The 17,105-nt window shown below is 38.8% G+C and overlaps 2 protein-coding genes across 8 annotated transcripts in view; one reads left to right on the top strand and one right to left on the bottom strand.

Annotated features, from left to right (window-relative positions):
* Positions 1-260: 260 nt before the first annotated feature.
* LOC120798503 (acyl-CoA-binding domain-containing protein 5A-like) lies at positions 261-7,245 on the bottom strand. Of its 4 annotated transcripts, XM_040142784.1 has the most exons (14): positions 7,137-7,245; positions 6,748-6,890; positions 6,225-6,348; positions 5,744-5,816; positions 4,988-5,138; positions 4,757-4,795; positions 4,124-4,342; positions 2,922-3,137; positions 2,506-2,600; positions 2,181-2,367; positions 1,859-2,067; positions 1,566-1,616; positions 1,302-1,417; positions 261-1,188 (listed from the first exon to the last, which is right to left on the bottom strand). In XM_040142784.1, exons 2-14 carry the CDS (start codon positions 6,851-6,853, stop codon positions 1,176-1,178), a joined length of 1,599 nt encoding a protein of 532 aa, XP_039998718.1. In that variant the 5' UTR covers positions 6,854-6,890; positions 7,137-7,245; the 3' UTR covers positions 261-1,175. The 4 variants fall into 4 exon arrangements, with proteins under 4 accessions (XP_039998718.1, XP_039998717.1, XP_039998719.1 ...); XM_040142783.1 differs by lacking the exon at positions 7,137-7,245 and having other exon boundaries at positions 6,748-7,115; XM_040142785.1 differs by lacking the exons at positions 4,124-4,342; positions 7,137-7,245 and having other exon boundaries at positions 6,748-7,115.
* Positions 7,246-8,449: 1,204 nt separating this feature from the next.
* Positions 8,450-17,105, top strand: part of LOC120798756 (abl interactor 1-like) — a 27,997-nt gene continuing 19,341 nt past the window's right edge. For all 4 annotated transcript variants that reach the window (XR_005708741.1, XM_040143353.1, XM_040143351.1 and 1 more), the window contains exons 1-2: positions 8,450-8,683; positions 14,527-14,694. Coding sequence is in view for 3 of the 4 variants with exons in the window: in XM_040143353.1 (XP_039999287.1) it covers positions 8,567-8,683; positions 14,527-14,694 (285 nt within the window). In the remaining variant the exon portion in view is untranslated. The remainder of the gene's footprint in view (positions 8,684-14,526; positions 14,695-17,105) is intronic.

Genomic DNA, 17,105 nt, shown 5'->3' with positions numbered 1-17,105 from the left:
AAATTATAATATTACTTTGCTAGTTTACAGTAGTCTAAAATGTGCTAAATTCGACATCATCTCTGCGTACTTGCCACTTAAAATTTCTCAGCTAATGCTTTTATTTCACACTCGGTCAAGTAAGATTACGAAAGCAGCGGTGGATTATTTAGCAGACAGTCAACGTCCCCTTTTCACAAGCATTCAGAGGTTTTCAGTTTCAGTTTTTTAACGTCGGCTCTGGGCATCAAAAAAATCAAACATTCACTACAATGAACGTGTTTGTTCCGAGACTGTATTTATTGTAATGTCAAAAGTTGCTTCATATACTGATGTTTTACAACTATATTTGAAAGCACTGCAAGCTTGCTTTACTGAACATTCTTCATTTCCACTGTACAGCTGACAAAAAGCAATGATTATATATATAATTATGTGGATTGTCTGTACTCTGTAAGTCACTTTTCTTTTTGTTGTTCTGCAAAAGTCCAAATCTCTGATGCGATTATTCTGAAGCTATAAAATAAACATTCACTTTTACATATAAATAACTAGATTTTTCACCTTAAATTACTATTTGGTCTTAAAGTAACTGCTCCTGACATATTTCCACATTTCAGATCAGCAGTGTAAAAGGCTGATACCCTTAATTATCAGGAAGAAAATATATATTATTTGACAAAAAAAAAAAATTATCAAAAGGAACCTAAATAAACAATGGAATGTACAATAAATAAAATAACTGGTAATGATAATGGTGAAACACTTTTATCACCTAAGGTCGACAGCTAATATACTGTATGCTTATGATTAATTTTACTTTAATTAAAAGTTAGGCTCAGTTATGTGAGTCATGTGTCTATTGAGTTCTTGGTGATCAGTGAGACTTTTCATAAATAAGACCACGTAATGCTAAGCTAACTATAATAATGAAATTGTGTGTGCATTTATAATGCATTAATCGTCCCTTTCTTAAAAGCCTACACAGTATCCATGAAGTCAAAATGCTACGCTAGTCTTCCCTTGAACGCCTTCCTGACCATTCATTTATCAAAGGTAGCCTTTCCAATTCTACTGATGTCTCATCACATTGTCTGTGTTGGTGACTTTAAAAAAAAGCCACAAAGCAACAAAACAAGCAACAATTTCATCCCGTGTTCATGTCCTTTGATTGATGCTGGCGGTTGTCGGACAATTCAGGAGATTTTCCTAAGAGAAATTGTGAAACAGAGTTTTAAGTAGTCTGCAGTATGACCATAATGCAAAAACAGAGTAATCTGTGTCAACAGATTTTTTTTTTTTTCAGTATGAATTTGGCTCACCTTTTCTTCCACTGCAAGTAAAGCTGGAAAAGCCAATGAGCAATCAGAGGCCAGAGTGCAGTCAACACCACTGTGAGTGGAGAGAAGTCAAAAGGCCACCAGGATGGTTTCAGGATCTATAAAAACAGAGAACTTGCATTATAGGGACTGCTTGTTTCCTGATAAGATACTTATTGGTCACAAAATTGCATAATGAAAACTTAGTGTTTTGCGAAAAAAAAAAAAAAAAAATCGAATAAACTGTGGAAAATATTTTTGAAGGACCTTTCGTGCTACAGGTAGGGAGCCCTCCTGCCTTGGCGAAGGTGATCTTGACTGAAAATATAGAAATCCGTAAATAAATATTTAATAAATTGTCACGGAGACTGTCATCAACAATGTTACATCTTAACAGACAGGTGCCTGAAGGAAAAATAAGCAAGAGCAATGTGAAATTATTTTCTTCATTTTAAAACACATGGAAAATAAATCAGCAGCTGGCACGATGGCAAAAACAAAAGACAATGTCTCAATCACCATAAGTCCAACTAATGGGGCCAAAACTCCTGGTCTGTCACCTGTGATACATTGAGCATCTCCAGAGTGTGCAGCCTGTGCAACACATTGGCCATGTCACGCTGCAGCCTCAGCAGAGCCGTAGCTATCTGCTCATTGACGTTTCCCCTGGAAGCACTCACAGGATGTCTGCTCTGTGGCACACAACAGCTGGCAGCATCTGCACTGAAGCCCCACGGCGAGCTGCAGGCCGCCCTTGGCGACTGAGAACCTGAAACAGAAGTCAGAGTGTGACCGATTAATGCTACAACATGCAACTTATCTGATGCCTCACAAACTTAGGAGAGTGAACAAAGCACACGTCTCTGGAGAAAGGTTAATCACCTCTCCCTCTTCTTGACAAGGAGCTGCTGTGTTGGCTTGTACCAATCCCTTCTTTAAAGTAGGACTCCCTTGTTAGCCCTTGATCCTCTCCTCCATTCAGGGTAGTGTTGCTCTCAAACCAAAGATCCTTTTGCTTCACTGAGGCAGCTGTTGATCCAGGTGACTGAACTTTTGTTGTAGACACCCGCTTTTAGTCAACCACAAATTGAATAGCCATTAATAGGACAGACCACCTTAAATTCATGTTAGACTTTGTGACTCTTCGCTACTTTCTTTCTATTATGTTAATTAAAGTCGTGTACACTTTGGAGTAGGGAAACCACACCTCTTCCATGGCTAGATGCTCCATTGAGTCACAGAATTCTTCATTATCTGAGTCTGTGGATCGGTGGTTCTTCTCAGGAACAGTATCATTATGATCTGAAAGGTGCAAAATACAGCATGCCAACATTTAATTATCCCTATTTAGGTGGGAAATAGAGTGTGATGCATTGTAAGTAACAGCTATACTGTATGCTTTACCTTAAGGACTATACAGTACTATATAGTACAGTAACATAATTTTTGACGTGTTCAGACTTTTTTCAGTTAACTGTTCATATTTCATTCATTACATATTTAGGATGTTACAGAATAATCCTAATCATATATTATTTTGAGATATGCGTCCTCATATCTTGTGCTTTTCCATTTACTAAATACAGTCAAATGCACACTTTTTGCATTAATTTGTAATCTTACCACTCAGGTGTCCATTAAAGTGCATGTACGGGTTATACTGCACGCTGGGCTCTATGGAACAGGCCAGTTCCTCTTCCTCCACCTCGCTGTTGAGTGAACTGTGTGTCCCATTGGTGAAAGAAGATATGCTGGGTTCAATGCTGCTGCTGGACCCTCTGGTGTCAGATCTCAACCTCTTGTCCTCCACCATCAGCAGCCTTGGATCCAGATTCCAGACTGAGACGAGGCGAGGAAGCGAGAGAGAGTTTGACAAGGCATTACAAAAGAGATCTTCAGTTCTTTTTTTATGTGCCCTTGTCTATCCATATCTCAAACCTGGACGTGCTTAGAGCGAATTTATTTCATGGAAATACTATTCTAATTTGTATGAATGTATTCAGAGAGAAACCACATCACATTCAGTGACTTTAAATGGAAACTATATACGTCTTGCACCCTTAAATTGAGCTCAAGTGTGTCAGAAAATAATGCAAATTTTATTCATGAAAAACAAACAAAAAGTAATTTGTGCTGGCTGGTCTTTAGTAACTTGTCTCATAATTTTCGGGTTTATGGATAACTAAAGAACACAACGCAAATACACAAACTCCTGGCCTTTTAAACTAAAAATAGACAGGCAAAAAAAAGGAGGAAAAGTGAGAGAAAACAGTTCATACATGAGAGTATTGCATAGAAAAGAAAGAGTGCACATACAGTAAATAATTAATCTGTACCACATAAAAACAAAGCATTCTCTGGAATGCATGTGAGGTAACAAACATGTCACAAATATATATATATATAAATATATAGATGTCACAAATATATATAAAAAAGGGAACTTCCAAAAACAATGGGGCTCTGTAATCTCTAAAGTGTTTCTCACACAGGAGTAAACTGTGTATTTGTTGGGGACTTTTTCAGCTGCGGATTGATACATTTGGTGTACCGGTGAGTATTTATAAGGTTTATGGCAGTGCTGGTGCTCATGGCAATGAAGAAAATGTTATCCAGTACAACAGTGGGTTAGAGTTACATCAGACGTTGCTTTGGTATTTTCAAGGGATTTGTTGATTTGTTGTTTAGAAAAATGTAGGATATCGCCAGCCTTGCCCTTTAAATTATGTATAAAATACTGTTGGCGTAGTGTGTGTAACCTCTACAACACAGCACAGAAAACATCGTAGCAAAAAAAAACAGCTAACTACAACTACTGATGGTACCTTTTCCCTCCTCCTCTTCCTCCTCGTCTTCATCTTCTGTATTGTCTTCTTCGTCCCCATTCTCCTCCTCCTCACTTCTCTTCCAATCACTACTTTCCTCTTTTCTCTCGATTTCACTATTTTCTTTACTTCCCTCTTCCTCCCCGTTACTGACACTTGTGCCATGAACACTGTCTTTTTCTTGAAGATTTTGTATATCATCCCACAGATCCCCATAGCCTGAACAGTGAGGGAAACACTCTTGATTAACTCTTCATCAAAGAATATGTCGCACCATGTAAATCTACATAGAAGCAAGCATACACACACACTTGACAGAGCTTTTTTTTTTTTTTAAATGCACAGATACAGCACACTAAGTCTATACCACAAAGTGCAATAATGACATAAGCCAACAAACCAGCACGCTGACTAACCACTGAACAAGCCCAACAGCATATATATGACAGATTGCACATGGAACTTTCACCCAGCAAATTCTTCACTGTTCCTCCAGTGTAACTGAATGATGCCCTTGGTCATTCAAGGGAAATGCTAATGAAAGCAACTCAGTTAAGTTAAAAGAAGCTTATGCAGTCTGGGACCAAAAGGAGCAATCAACTCTAAGGCTACAAAAAAAACCACAAGACTTGCCTTCCATTGTTGGTTTCTTAAATGGTTTGACCAGCTCGTCTAGTGATAAAAAGACATGAAAGACAGACTTAGGCTCTGGAAAAAAAATGTCTCTGTGACTGAGAATGAGAAATTACCAGCAGTGCTACATCCCGCTCGGGCGGCAGTGGCCTCCCTGGGTTGCATTCTTTTTTTGCTTCGCTATGCCTCCAAGTGTGGAGTTACGATGGCATCTCTGATCATGTACATTACCTGTATGTTTTGCAAAAGGCCTGGTGAAGGTTCTCCTGTCCACTTCATTTTCCTCAGCTTCTTCTCCTTCTCTGTCGACTTCAGTGTAGAAGTTGCCAAGCATCTGTACCAGGTCGGACACTTCATCTGAGATTGGGATGGTCTCCAAAATCTGACAACGAATAATTAAGTTTATGTCAAAAAGGATCAGGGAGATATGACACATGCAACACAGGCTTTCGTTTAAATAGGCATGGTAAGACTTTCAACAAGTCATCAGATATCAAGTTCATTAGATACACATTGTATATTGCAAAGGCTGACTGATTTATGTGTCGGACCAGTTAATAAAAGCCGATTAAAGAGCTGGTAACTGAAAGCCACGTAAATGTTATGAGGTGAAAAATTAATATTGATTTTTGCAAAAACAGTCTCTTGTGTTAATTAAAAGTTTCTGTGATTGTTAAACGCATTTCTCAGATATATACAATAAATTGACTGATTGTTCTAAGAAGATGTACTTAAGCACGTGTGTTGTTTACCATGTTCACCATCTGGGTTTAGTGTGTTGAGTGCTAACAATTTCTTATTAGCACTCCACACAGAGGGCAGCGGAAGCTGCTGGGGATGTGGTTGTTTTGCAGGTATTTGGTCACAAGTATTGGACGCACACTTTTTGTACCATGCCAAAACCTTCATGCGAAGCGAGACCTCCCATGTGTTTATTAGTATGCATGCTCCTTCTATTCAGTCTTAGTTTTCCCTGAGAGGACTTACCAGCTGGATGTCCTCAACATAATTCTTCATGGCTTCCTCCTTTGTCATATTTCCTAAAGAGCTCCATGCATCCCTGGCAACACAAAGTCATACTTCAACACTTGAACACCCTGAATCACAGAAAATATGCAGTTACAGAGGTAGTGGGCGATGCAGAAATCTCACCCTACTTAATCTACTCTGCGGGATTACCCATTGGATATAGCTGCTGTATTGTGCGGTAATATTTGATTGTTATCAAAATAAAGTGTGGATTTGGAGGAATTGTATTGCAGGCATTAAGTGACTGTGCCTTTGAACTATCTGAATGAACAGGGGGTGAGACTCTGATCGTATTGTTAGCATGGATATTTTTTCGAAATAGCGTGAAACATGCAAATGCACCAGCTGTGTGTTTTCTATGCTGTTAGCTATAACTCTGAAATTAGTAGTGGAATAGCCAATCACATGTGCATTAAGACCACATACAGTAAGTACTTACCATTTAGCTTTTCCACGAGTGTCCCAGAAGCTGCTCGGCCTAGGGATGTTGCAGGGCCCCGAGGTGGCCTGCTTGTAGTAACTATAGAACATCAGCATCATGTCATCAGACGGCTGGAAAGGACCTGAGAGGTGAAGAGAGCTGATTAGAAAAGGAATTACTCTTGTTACTTTGCTTCATCACATTTGGTTTTATTTAGTTTTTAAAATTTTTTTTTTAAAACAAAACCTCCGTGTGCAGGGCAGCCTGAAAATGCAATTAAAAACGACGAATTGTTATGCCGAGATACATGTGAGCTACAGCAGTTGTTATTAGACCTGAGAAATGACTGATTCACTTAATCAGCTCTTATCCTTATGGCAGCTTTATGAATAGAGGGTCAGCCATGTAGGTCAATCAACCTGGAGTGTTTACACACCAACAGGCACAAACTTCACACTGTATAGCACCTAACGGAACACTCACTGTAAGTCCAGTCACTTTCATTCATAGGCTAGGCCAAAGTAGAAGAGAAAGTCATCACCTTCTTCGGGCAAACTCCGCATCACTTTCACGGCAGCGGCAAATTTCGCCTCCAGGCTGTGTCTGTCCTCCTCCTGCGCCATGCTGAGCCCCAGTAATAATGACATGAAGGACTCCTCACGTCTTGAACGTCGATTTGAGGCACTGAATGTTAAAAAAAAACACACAAAACAGTGCAAATTCGGCATGGGTTCAGTGAGGGACACTTCAGCACAATTTGGTCACCACTGCAGCCTGCGGCTAGTTGCCACTGGTCTTATCCGTTCCCCTTTAATCTGGGAGATATTAGCTAAAACCGGTCTATTTAATAAGCCCTTGTCAGTTCAGCTACAACACACTACACTCTTTATCCGAAAGGCTTCCTCTGTCTTTGATTTATTAGAGACTCACCATATTCACCGGCGCAACGATGGTCTCATTGGCCCGGCGTCTGCCCGCAATCTGCAGCAGAAAGCCAATCTTGACTCCGATCAAGGATGAGCAAAACAGTCAGCGTTTGATCACTGGGCATATCTGGGAAATGTAGTTTTTGCGGGTTAAAACCCGGCAAATGGTTGCCAAACCCTCCACGCTTACTCCTTTGAATCCCACAAACCCTTTTCAGCGGGGATTTAAACGGCGGTGATGTATGGGAAATGTAGTGCCATGAGGTTTTTTTTTTGTCTCTATCAAAATATCGCTGTGGACCGCAGGCGGTATACAAATTCTCTTTTTAAAAAATGTTGTGAAATACCAAAAACTACAGGGACTACTGCATGTCTTGAATGCTTAATGAGTGTTTTTGTTGGCATCAAATATTTTAGGCATCCTTTTAAACACGAAAAGATTTCCATTAGTTTTACAGGATAATTTCTAGTTTGTTTGTATGTTTTTTTTAAATTTTTCTGAGCAACTACCTCTGTGTTACTACTAGCCTATTATTACGGCTCATAAAGGTAAATCTATGATATTGATGAGTCATGTAAACTATGGAATTGTGTGTTTCAGTAATTAGGCTAAAATATAGTGGAATATCTACCATTCTATCATGTTTACGCTGCTGTTCTATTTAGACTTAGTATGTGATATGTGTTACGATGGGGAATGTGATGATCATTTAGATGTGAATCATTGCTGTAAAATTCAGTCTCACCCTCGTAGATGGTCATTTTTGCCTCTATTTTTATAATCTTATCTTTCAACTGACATTTTTTATATGTGTGTTTTTGTGCATGTGCGTGTGCGTTGTTTTTTTAAGGGAAAAGGGTTAAAAAGTGAGTAAAAAATGTGACACATAATATGCAGTTGTGACATACCTGCTTTAGTAAAATATAAATAGGAGCAGATATTACTGCAATTATTACTTTACAGTAATTTAATATTATCTTTTATTTTATGATAGTAATGCAAATACTATCAATACTACTACTACAACAGCTAATAATAATAATAATAATAATAATAATAATAGTGAGGAGAAGAAGAAGAAGAAACAGAAGAAGGCGAGGAAGACGATTATTACCTTAATATATTATACACTCATAATATTAAATACTATCATTATGTCGTATAACTATATATTATATCCTTAAATTACCATTAAATTATACACCATCGCAATGACATGTCATTGGTCTCCTGCCCTTCTCTGTCGGCCCCTCAGCCAATCAGCGCTCGCCATTTATAACGTAGCTGCGATTTGTCACGGGCTGTTGTGAATCGGAGGCCAGCGGCCCCACAATGCCAGGCGGGGGAGCCCCTTTCTCAGCAACACACCACAGCATCACCGCCTCGCCTCACTGAGAAAGGACAGAGAGGAGAGAAATGCAAAGGGATGTAAGATGGCAGAGCTACAAATGCTATTAGAGGAGGAAATCCCTGCCGGTAAAAGAGCGCTTGTGGAAAGCTACCAGAACCTGTCCCGGGTTGCGGAATACTGTGAAAACAATTATGTTCAGGTAAGGGACGCCTAACGGCCGTTAAATTCGGTGAGTTTATCAGTAATCTCCGTCGTGTCTGCGGTGCTGTTAACGTTAGTAGAAGTGAGCGAAACCACAGGGACAGGAAATGCTGGTCGTAACGATAGGGATCCTCAAACCGCTAGCTACCCGGAGTGGCCTTTTCTCCCGGCAGACTGTAATGATTCCGCCGCTGCCCGGTGCTGTGTCAGGCATGGTCGTATTTCGTTATTTTCCAGTTTTGGCTGGTTGGCCCCGTGTACCGGAGCCGTGTTCACATTTAAAGGCTGTGCTCGGAGAGCTCCTGGGGGCTTTTAGAGGGTGTGTCGTTGGTTATGACCAAGTGGTTTGTCATTGAATGCATTCGCTGATAGGTACCTGTGACTGAACATAATCTCGGCCCCCCATTTATATACATTTATATACATTTTTACATTAATTATCCATTTTTGCATTAAAATTAAACGAATTGGCGTCACACGTTTAGGCCACTTAACAATGTTATAATGGAAATATTAGCAAATGAAATCTATAAAAAGCCTTTTTACTCGTGAAATTCAAAAGCTAGAAAAATTAAGTATTTAATAATAAATAAATAAATTAATATAAATATATATATGGATATATGGATGTGTTTATACCAGAAAAAGAAATAAAAAAACACCAGTAAACGCTTAGTCACTATAAGCTCACAATAAATGTGCAATATCGAGTAAAGACACCCTACTTACAAAGATAGATTCAATTTGATGTTCTTTCCCATGAGCCGTTAACACAGGCTTCAAGCACATCTGGTATGTTAGTTTGCTTATCAGTGGATATCATTATGTAGGCCAAGTCCATGTAGAAAAACACATGAATGTAGGTGTGTATATCATGTGTCTACTACAGTTCTGAAAACATGGCTCCAGAGCATGGCCATGATGGATTATTTGCTTGTAATCAAATGCATGGTGCAGGTGAATGATAGGTGTGCCTGCTTGTTTTTGCATGTCTAGACTGATTGTTAAATCAGCGTCAGGCATTGGATAGGTCAGTTGTGAAAAGCTGTGGAGCCATACGGGGCCATATCAGGGCATGGGGACCTCCAGTTTTACTTTTAAGATCATTTTATTTATGTTTTTGGAATTCACTTTTTTGAAGGGAAGCTTCATCGTTGCCAGTGTCATTTCTCCACCTTCATAATACTGTAAAAGGTGGTTCAGCAACATGATTATATGATCCTCATGATAATCCTAAAAAAAAGGACTCAAATGTGGATAAAATATTTTCTAATAATGTGTGGGGATTTCAAGCCTGAAGTACTTGCAATAAACCTCATCACCCTGTTACTCTGCCATGGTGAGAGTGTGTTCAGTAAATGGGGGTGAGAGTGTGAGCTGACACTGTAGATCATCAGTAGGCTGAATGGTCTGGTTTGAACAGCAGTGTCTGATGACAGACGGGCACAAACCAGAGACCCCACTGTGCTCCAGCATGGCTTCTTCTTGACTGTATTGCTGATTATTCAGTAATAACACATCAGATCACTTCACCATGGCTGTCATAAGAAATGCAATGTAGGTTACACTGCTTGAATGCACACTTACTAGATACTGACAAGCATACACAGCTCTGTTTCTGTACTATGCTCATCCCAGTATTATTATGCAGAAAGCTACCTGAGAGTTTTAGTGTTTTGCTCAAAGGTTCTGCTATCAGCCAGATTTTATTTAAGGTCTCATAGGTACATTTCCCTTAGCGGCCAATTTATTTGATGTTGACAATTTTAGAGGAAGTGTTATGTTTGTGCTGTTAAACGTATCTGCTGTTAGCAGCAGTGAATTAGAGGTTAAACTGCCTTGCTAAAGTCTAGATACCACGTGGCTGATATATTGATTTTTTTTTTTTTTTTTTTTTTTTTTCGTGTTCACCTGGGGATTTTTCAAAGTAATTTTGGACTATTGTGTGGGCATTGAAAGATGTCAGGAACACCAGGTTCATATCTTGACCCCTCTGTGTCACTAGTAGACAAAGGTTTATGTGGTTTTGTTCCTAAACTTGTGGATAAAAATTAAGCAAGTATAGGAATTATGCTTCCTGCACCCAACTCCAAATTTTTAAATCTTTTTGCTGATTGATGATGCTCACAAATGAGCAATTTGGAGTTTGCTTCAGACTTTCATATTAGCAAGTTACAGCTAACTACACTTGTGAGGTGTTGCAGATTGACAACAGACGTGCTCAAATCGGATTTTGATGCATGACTGACGTATCTTTCACATTCCAGTTGATTAAGAAAAAAATCATGTCATGGAAACTTTTTGTGCAATACTGCACGAAGCAAGAATGGAAATAAGCAAAATGGAGATAGCAGTTGTGTATTTGAAGTGAACAATGATTAAGCTGATTGAAAAACAATTTGCTAGATGGTTTTTGGTGATAGCCTCTTGAAGTAATGTCCACCACCATTGCCACAACATATTTGCGTCATATTCTGTAACCCGACACATTATGAAATGCTTGAGTCACATGATGTGACTGATGCTCGGAACCACTGTGATTGCTTTTTTGGAAATAGTCAGCATCATCCAGATAAGATTTATTGCCTTCATTGAAGTTGCATCTATTTATGTGTAGCTAAACGAGATAGACAGTGATGAATAATTCCATGCACAATGGACCTAGAGATTTGAACTGTCATTTAAGTCATAGAAGGGTTGTCTGGTTTAAATATCTAATTATAAGCAAACCACACATGTTTTTTTGGGGTGGGGAAATTAAGTGTTTTGATTTACAGCATCCCATATCATTTACAATTGCTAAAGCTCTTTCTTAATTCATTCATGTGATGTGGATGCTGGATGATTTTCACCCCCTATACTGCTGCTTTTAAGAACCATACACTGTTGTGTCATTTTCTACCGCAGTATTTGGAATATTGTGTTTATTTGTTACAGCAGCATAGTCACTCCTGAAATATGAAGATGGCTGTATGTGGCTTCTCCTGAATAATGATTTCTTCAGGGACATTAAAAACATTAGGTAGAATCCTGCATGCATATAAACACACTTGACAAACACAACAGGGGATGTAGAGTAAGGAGGCTTTGCATGCCATTATGGCTTATGCTCAGATTGTGTGGAGCGGGATACATGGAATATGTTTCTGTACTCTGAATAAAGTTCTACATTGAGCTTTTTGCTCCAAGTTGTCAAAGCAGGTTTTAGTCTACTTTGTCACATACTGTTGTCATGGATGTAAAGTAATACCTGGTTGTCTTTAAGTAGGATAGATCTGCATAATTCTGTGGGGGATAACAGTTTACAAATGTGCTGTGTATTCACTCCCTCAACTGGGATGCCAAAATTATACATCATACTGACAATGCATGTCCTGATATGTAAATCCACTCTGTGATGTTGTAAAAAATTAAGTTTTATTCTTAGATGAGATATTTAAAATTGGCCATTTGAAAAACTGACAGGCTGTCACCTGCAAAAGCTTTCGGTGACATGAAAGCAGAACTCAGCTTTGTTAGTACCTTTCTTAAGACCTCTGTATGCTAAAATAGCAACTCTTTGATTCAAATCTGTTTTAATACTGAACAATGAAATCTTGCTGTTTTTAGGATACAGATGGGCCTTTGCTTCTGTTGGTGTGTAAATGTTTCTTAACATTTAGGTTTTAAAAAATACTAGATCTTAAAATTAACATTTTTTTTTTCATTTTGTTCCAGTATGTGGTTTGCATAAACCACAAAGTAGCAGTTAATATGTTTGACTGGCACTCTTTTTTTTAATGTACCAAAAGGTATCAGCATCAGTTATTTTTCCAAGTTTAAGAGAATTTTTTTTTTTTTTTCTCTATAAGAAGATGTGTGAAGAATGAGGTGGAAAATGGAAGCTCATGATTCCACTTAATATTTCCCTTTATGTTGCCCCCACCGAAATCCCCACTTGAGCTCACATTACCCCTCTGACTCATGGCTTTTTCATTCATAACTCATGAGGTTCACAATATTCCAGTATCAGACCTCGTGTTCACCATGACAGGACACTCAGAAAGGGCTTTATTTATTTATTTTTGCTTTGTTAACTTTGAGTCTGGTGCTTAACAAAAAAGGAATTCCAAGTGGGGTGCTTACAAAAAAGCCTTTTGTAAGCTTTATATGAGACATAATATCTCAAAGCAGGAGAGAGAGACTGAGTAAGAGAGGGAGAGAGATCCATAATGAACAATTTGTATCAGGGAGATGTAGGCTATTATTGCCAGGGGTTTTCTATGCAAGATATTTTCAGACTGTTTTAATTAGTTTGATTCTATTGGAAGTTTTCACCTCTCTTTAAATCCGTGCTAACACCTTCTCTTTGTTAAAGATAACAGTGTGTAATGGTATTATTGGTATTCGTATTAATTGTGGTGTCTGAGTGACTCATGAGAATAGCAAAATGTGATTCTGCAAGGTGGTTCAGTCCCCTGAGTATGTCATTGGGTATATACACAAGTCAGCGTTTTCCAAGCTCAGGTATGAGGACAGGCTCCAGTCTCTGGAATAGTGCTGAGTAAGCCCGCAATATTTCCTCTACTGCCTCTGTGTTTTACAAACTGGCAGTCAGAGGTGTGCATGGCAAGGGCTGACTTGCAGGTCCCTACAGACATCTGCAACAGATATTGTTGCTGCAGGTGGTTTGCAAGGTAGCAGGTGGGCAGGTGGTCATGTTGTAAAGGGGTGTCATGGTGCAGGCCTTCTGCACACATCCACATACCAAATTGTTGTCTGGTAACAGGAGGTAAATCGTAGTTTTTGTATCTTGGATATGTTGAATCCACAGAATAAGTATGAAGTAGCTACAAGATGTTATCATTTACTTTATTGTACAGTTCTGAGTGTCGTAAAATTGTGATTCAGCGAGGCTTCATAAATAGCAAATCCTATTGTGAGGTAAAACTTGGGGCAACAACAACTGAACAACAGCTGATCAAGCCAGTCAATCAATTAGCTATAGCAAGTGACAAAAATTAATCAATGGACATTCTGATAGTTGGCTAAATGTTCAGGTTTTTGTAGTAAAAATACAATATCTAGGAAAATAGTAAACATTTGCAGGTCATAGGATATAAAATAGCAAAAAAAAAAAACAAAACTTTCATTTGTGTGAAAATTGAGCAACTTTGGGTTGTTTGGCTTTTGGCAAAACAAACTAAAGGTTTTTTATACACTAAATAAGGGTAATATTAATGGAAAAATAAAATCAATACAATAATTTAGACTGAAATTGAATGTCATTTGTAATCCTACTCCCTGAAAAAGACTGACTGTCCCCTGTTGGAGTGGTTCTCTGAGTGGCCTTCTTTTATCCCTGTTTTGTTTCCAAACTATAAATATGTCCATTCAGTCCCACTGCTATTTAAAGGCATCCACAAACAGATTTGCATAGCTGGGTAGAGATGTGGGAACCCTAGGAGGTGTGTTGGCATTCCTGCTCACTGGGCACAGCTCCCACCATGTACCTGTCCCATGTTGTTCATCTAAATTATTCAGATGTTACTGTTGTCCGATTCCAGGCTGCTTTGCATTCCACAATAGTTGTTCCTCCAGAAAATCATAAACTCTCGTTCACTTCCCTTCAGATCTGCACTTCAACAGTCTAGAATGAATGCTCCTGCCAAATACTGTTCCCTGTAGAAAAACTGCCCTCTCACTCTCCACTCACTCAACTGATAGGAGAGTAACAATGAGAGTGCAGCATTTCTTATACCTGCCAACTTCTCCATTTCTTCCACCCTCACATCTTTCCACTATTTTTTTTTTTACCTCTGATTTCTCTTCCTCTCTGTCCCTCTTACCTCTCGCTGCCAGGCTCAAGACAAGAAGAAGGCCCTGGAGGAGACCAAGGCCTACACCACCCAGTCTCTGGCCAGCGTGGCCTACCAGATCAATGCCTTAGCTAACAATGTGCTGCAGCTGCTGGACATCCAGGCTTCGCAACTACGACGCATGGAGTCCTCCATCAACCACATCTCCCAGGTACACACCATATGATAGATGTAAACCAAAATGCAATGCATTTTTAATTAGAAAAATGCAAAAAAAAAGTTTATAAAATTTAAAAACCATTCACCTGTTTTTGTAACAAACTGAACTGAAACAATTTCTATCCAGAATGTTGCATTACAAATATGAACAAATGATGTTAGTTCTCAAATAATAGCAGGTGTTAACCAGGCCTTTATGTAAAAAAGAATTATATCAAATGCAGTCCTTTTATAAGCACACTTTATCAGATTTTAATAAGGCGTATCCTTTCTGATCCTGCTCCTGTTAATTAGCTGTTGATGCTGTTTGTTTTTAATGCAAACTCAAAACGTCCTTGATGATTACCTGTCGTCTTGATAAATCCAGCAAGATATACATTTCCACAGCATTAATTCCATCCATACAACAACAAAGTTGCGTCATACTCTCCCCTTGTTGCTCAACTCTTACAGAAATAATGTTTTCATTCCCAAATGATTTCCATTCAATTTCACTTTGACATTTTTTCGATAAGATTAAAAGCCTTTCAGTCAATCATAAGGGCACAACCATCCCTTTCTTACTAGACTTTTAAGGTGAAACATCTGCAGGTAAAGTAAAGCAGTAAAGGGATGTGACTCTGTTGCTGTGCTGATGGAATTAGTGCTGTGGAAATGTACATTAACCTCAATGTATTATGGAAGCCATAAGTAATAGAGGTAATTTCACCCCTCATCGATGTTTTTGTCTGTTATTTAAATACCAGCTTTTATTTGAGAACTTGTGCTATTCACGTTTGGTAATGCAGCTTTACAAACTTTTTCATACTTTCTATATCCTTTATAAGAATATTGGTGGATCAATGTATGACTGTGATTGATTGTCTTCTGTAGACAAAACTTATTCAAGAACAATAAAATACATGCCAGCTGATATTATTCTGTGTCATAACACCTAAGTGCACAATAACCCATTCACACAATATACAGACAGACAGATATGGCAGGGGCATGGATCATGCTGGAGCTGCCAAACCTCCACAGCCCCTCTTCAGTCCCTCTTGCTTCATCAGCAGTCCTCTCTCTGTCTAACGCTTTCCCTCTCCGCGGGCTTCATGCAGCCACCCTGCCTGTCAGCCAGTGAATGTCCCCGTCCTCTCCCTGTGTGCTTCATTAAGCCTGTCAGGGATGAAGTGAAATCCTGACGCCAGCACTCTCGCCTAGTTAGCATTTCCAGCTCCCACTTTACTCCACAGGCTGCTGGATGGAGCTGAGTTAGTTGCAGTATAATGATGAACAATGAGTCTTTTATTGATCCATTAGAGATGGTCATTGGTACTTTATGTACCCCTATTTGATTTTTCTGCTTCAGATACGATATCACTATAGGGCCTTACACATTGATGGCGGCCATTTTGACTCGTCATAGCAGGAAAGCACATGTGTAACTAATAACATTAACAATGGCTCCATTCCATGTCAGTGAAGCCATTATGAGCCAATATGCATATTACTAGAGCGCTAGAACAGGAAAAATAAATGAAGCCAACGTCAAGGTTATAAATTAAACGTGATTTTCCTTCTATTGCATGTGAAAAATTTAATCAAAGTATGCTTGTGCTACAAAACAGGATCACCAATTAACTTTGTATACTTTATACTAAAATCAACGAATATGCAATTAACACCTTATTTCAGTAGAGGAATGATAGTGCTACAGTGGAGTAGGACAGTGTAGCACTATTATTTTTTTTTATTTTTATGAAAAGCCCTGATACAGGAGAAAGTTAACATATCATTTCTTTGTTTAAGGAGTTTCAAAATGATACTTATTGTTCTTCAGGGAAGACCCCATTCAATTTTTTATCACTTTCCTTAACATTGTGAGATATGGCATTTTTCGACATTTGAGTATGCGCTCTACAGAGTGCCATTCTAGTTCTAGTAGTGATGTGTCCAAGAAATTAACTTTTTTAACTTGCTCAGTTGTGCCAAGTATTTTTCTGGCTTGGGTTGTGCAAATTGTCTTGACTGGAAAGAGTTAAATGGGATTAGAAAGAGGAAGGTAGCCAAACGTCACTGCCAAATCCAAGTCCCATCTCTATAGGATTTGAAAGCCCACAGCAGAGAGGGCTGTCACAAAATTATTCAAGAAGGGCTACTACCTAAATGCAAAACAACAGCATGATTAATCAAAGCAGAGCTGTGGCAGTCTATTTCTCCTCTTTTTGTATATCAGCTAAATTGAATGGTTGTGTTGGCATTCAGTTATAGTGTCTGGACCCAAACCAGTGCAACAGTAAACAAAATAAAACTGCTTATTTTTGATTTACTGCCATGGAAAACATAAAGGGCCTTCGCATGAGTCTCTTTACCCCTCTTTTCCATTTCCTTGAGCCCTGTCTGCCAGTTTGCTTTCTGATT

The sequence above is a fragment of the Xiphias gladius genome, chromosome 14 (assembly GCF_016859285.1).
Source record: "Xiphias gladius isolate SHS-SW01 ecotype Sanya breed wild chromosome 14, ASM1685928v1, whole genome shotgun sequence".
NCBI classification, from domain to species: Eukaryota; Metazoa; Chordata; class Actinopteri; order Istiophoriformes; family Xiphiidae; genus Xiphias; species Xiphias gladius.
Note: the sequence above shows the minus strand (reverse complement) of the source record. Positions and strands in the feature narration are given on the sequence as shown.

Excerpts from the sequence above, each read along its gene's own strand:
- LOC120798503 (XM_040142783.1), bottom strand. The coding sequence starts at position 6,934 with ATGCCGAATTTGCACTGTTTTGTGTGTTTTTTTTTAACATTCAGTGCC. Across the intron at positions 5,817-6,224 it reads ACTCGTGGAAAAGCTAAATG|GGATGCATGGAGCTCTTTAG; the intron begins GTAAGTACTTAC and ends TTGTGTTGCCAG. Across the intron at positions 2,368-2,505 it reads AGCATCTAGCCATGGAAGAG|CGGGTGTCTACAACAAAAGT; the intron begins GTGTGGTTTCCC and ends GTTGACTAAAAG.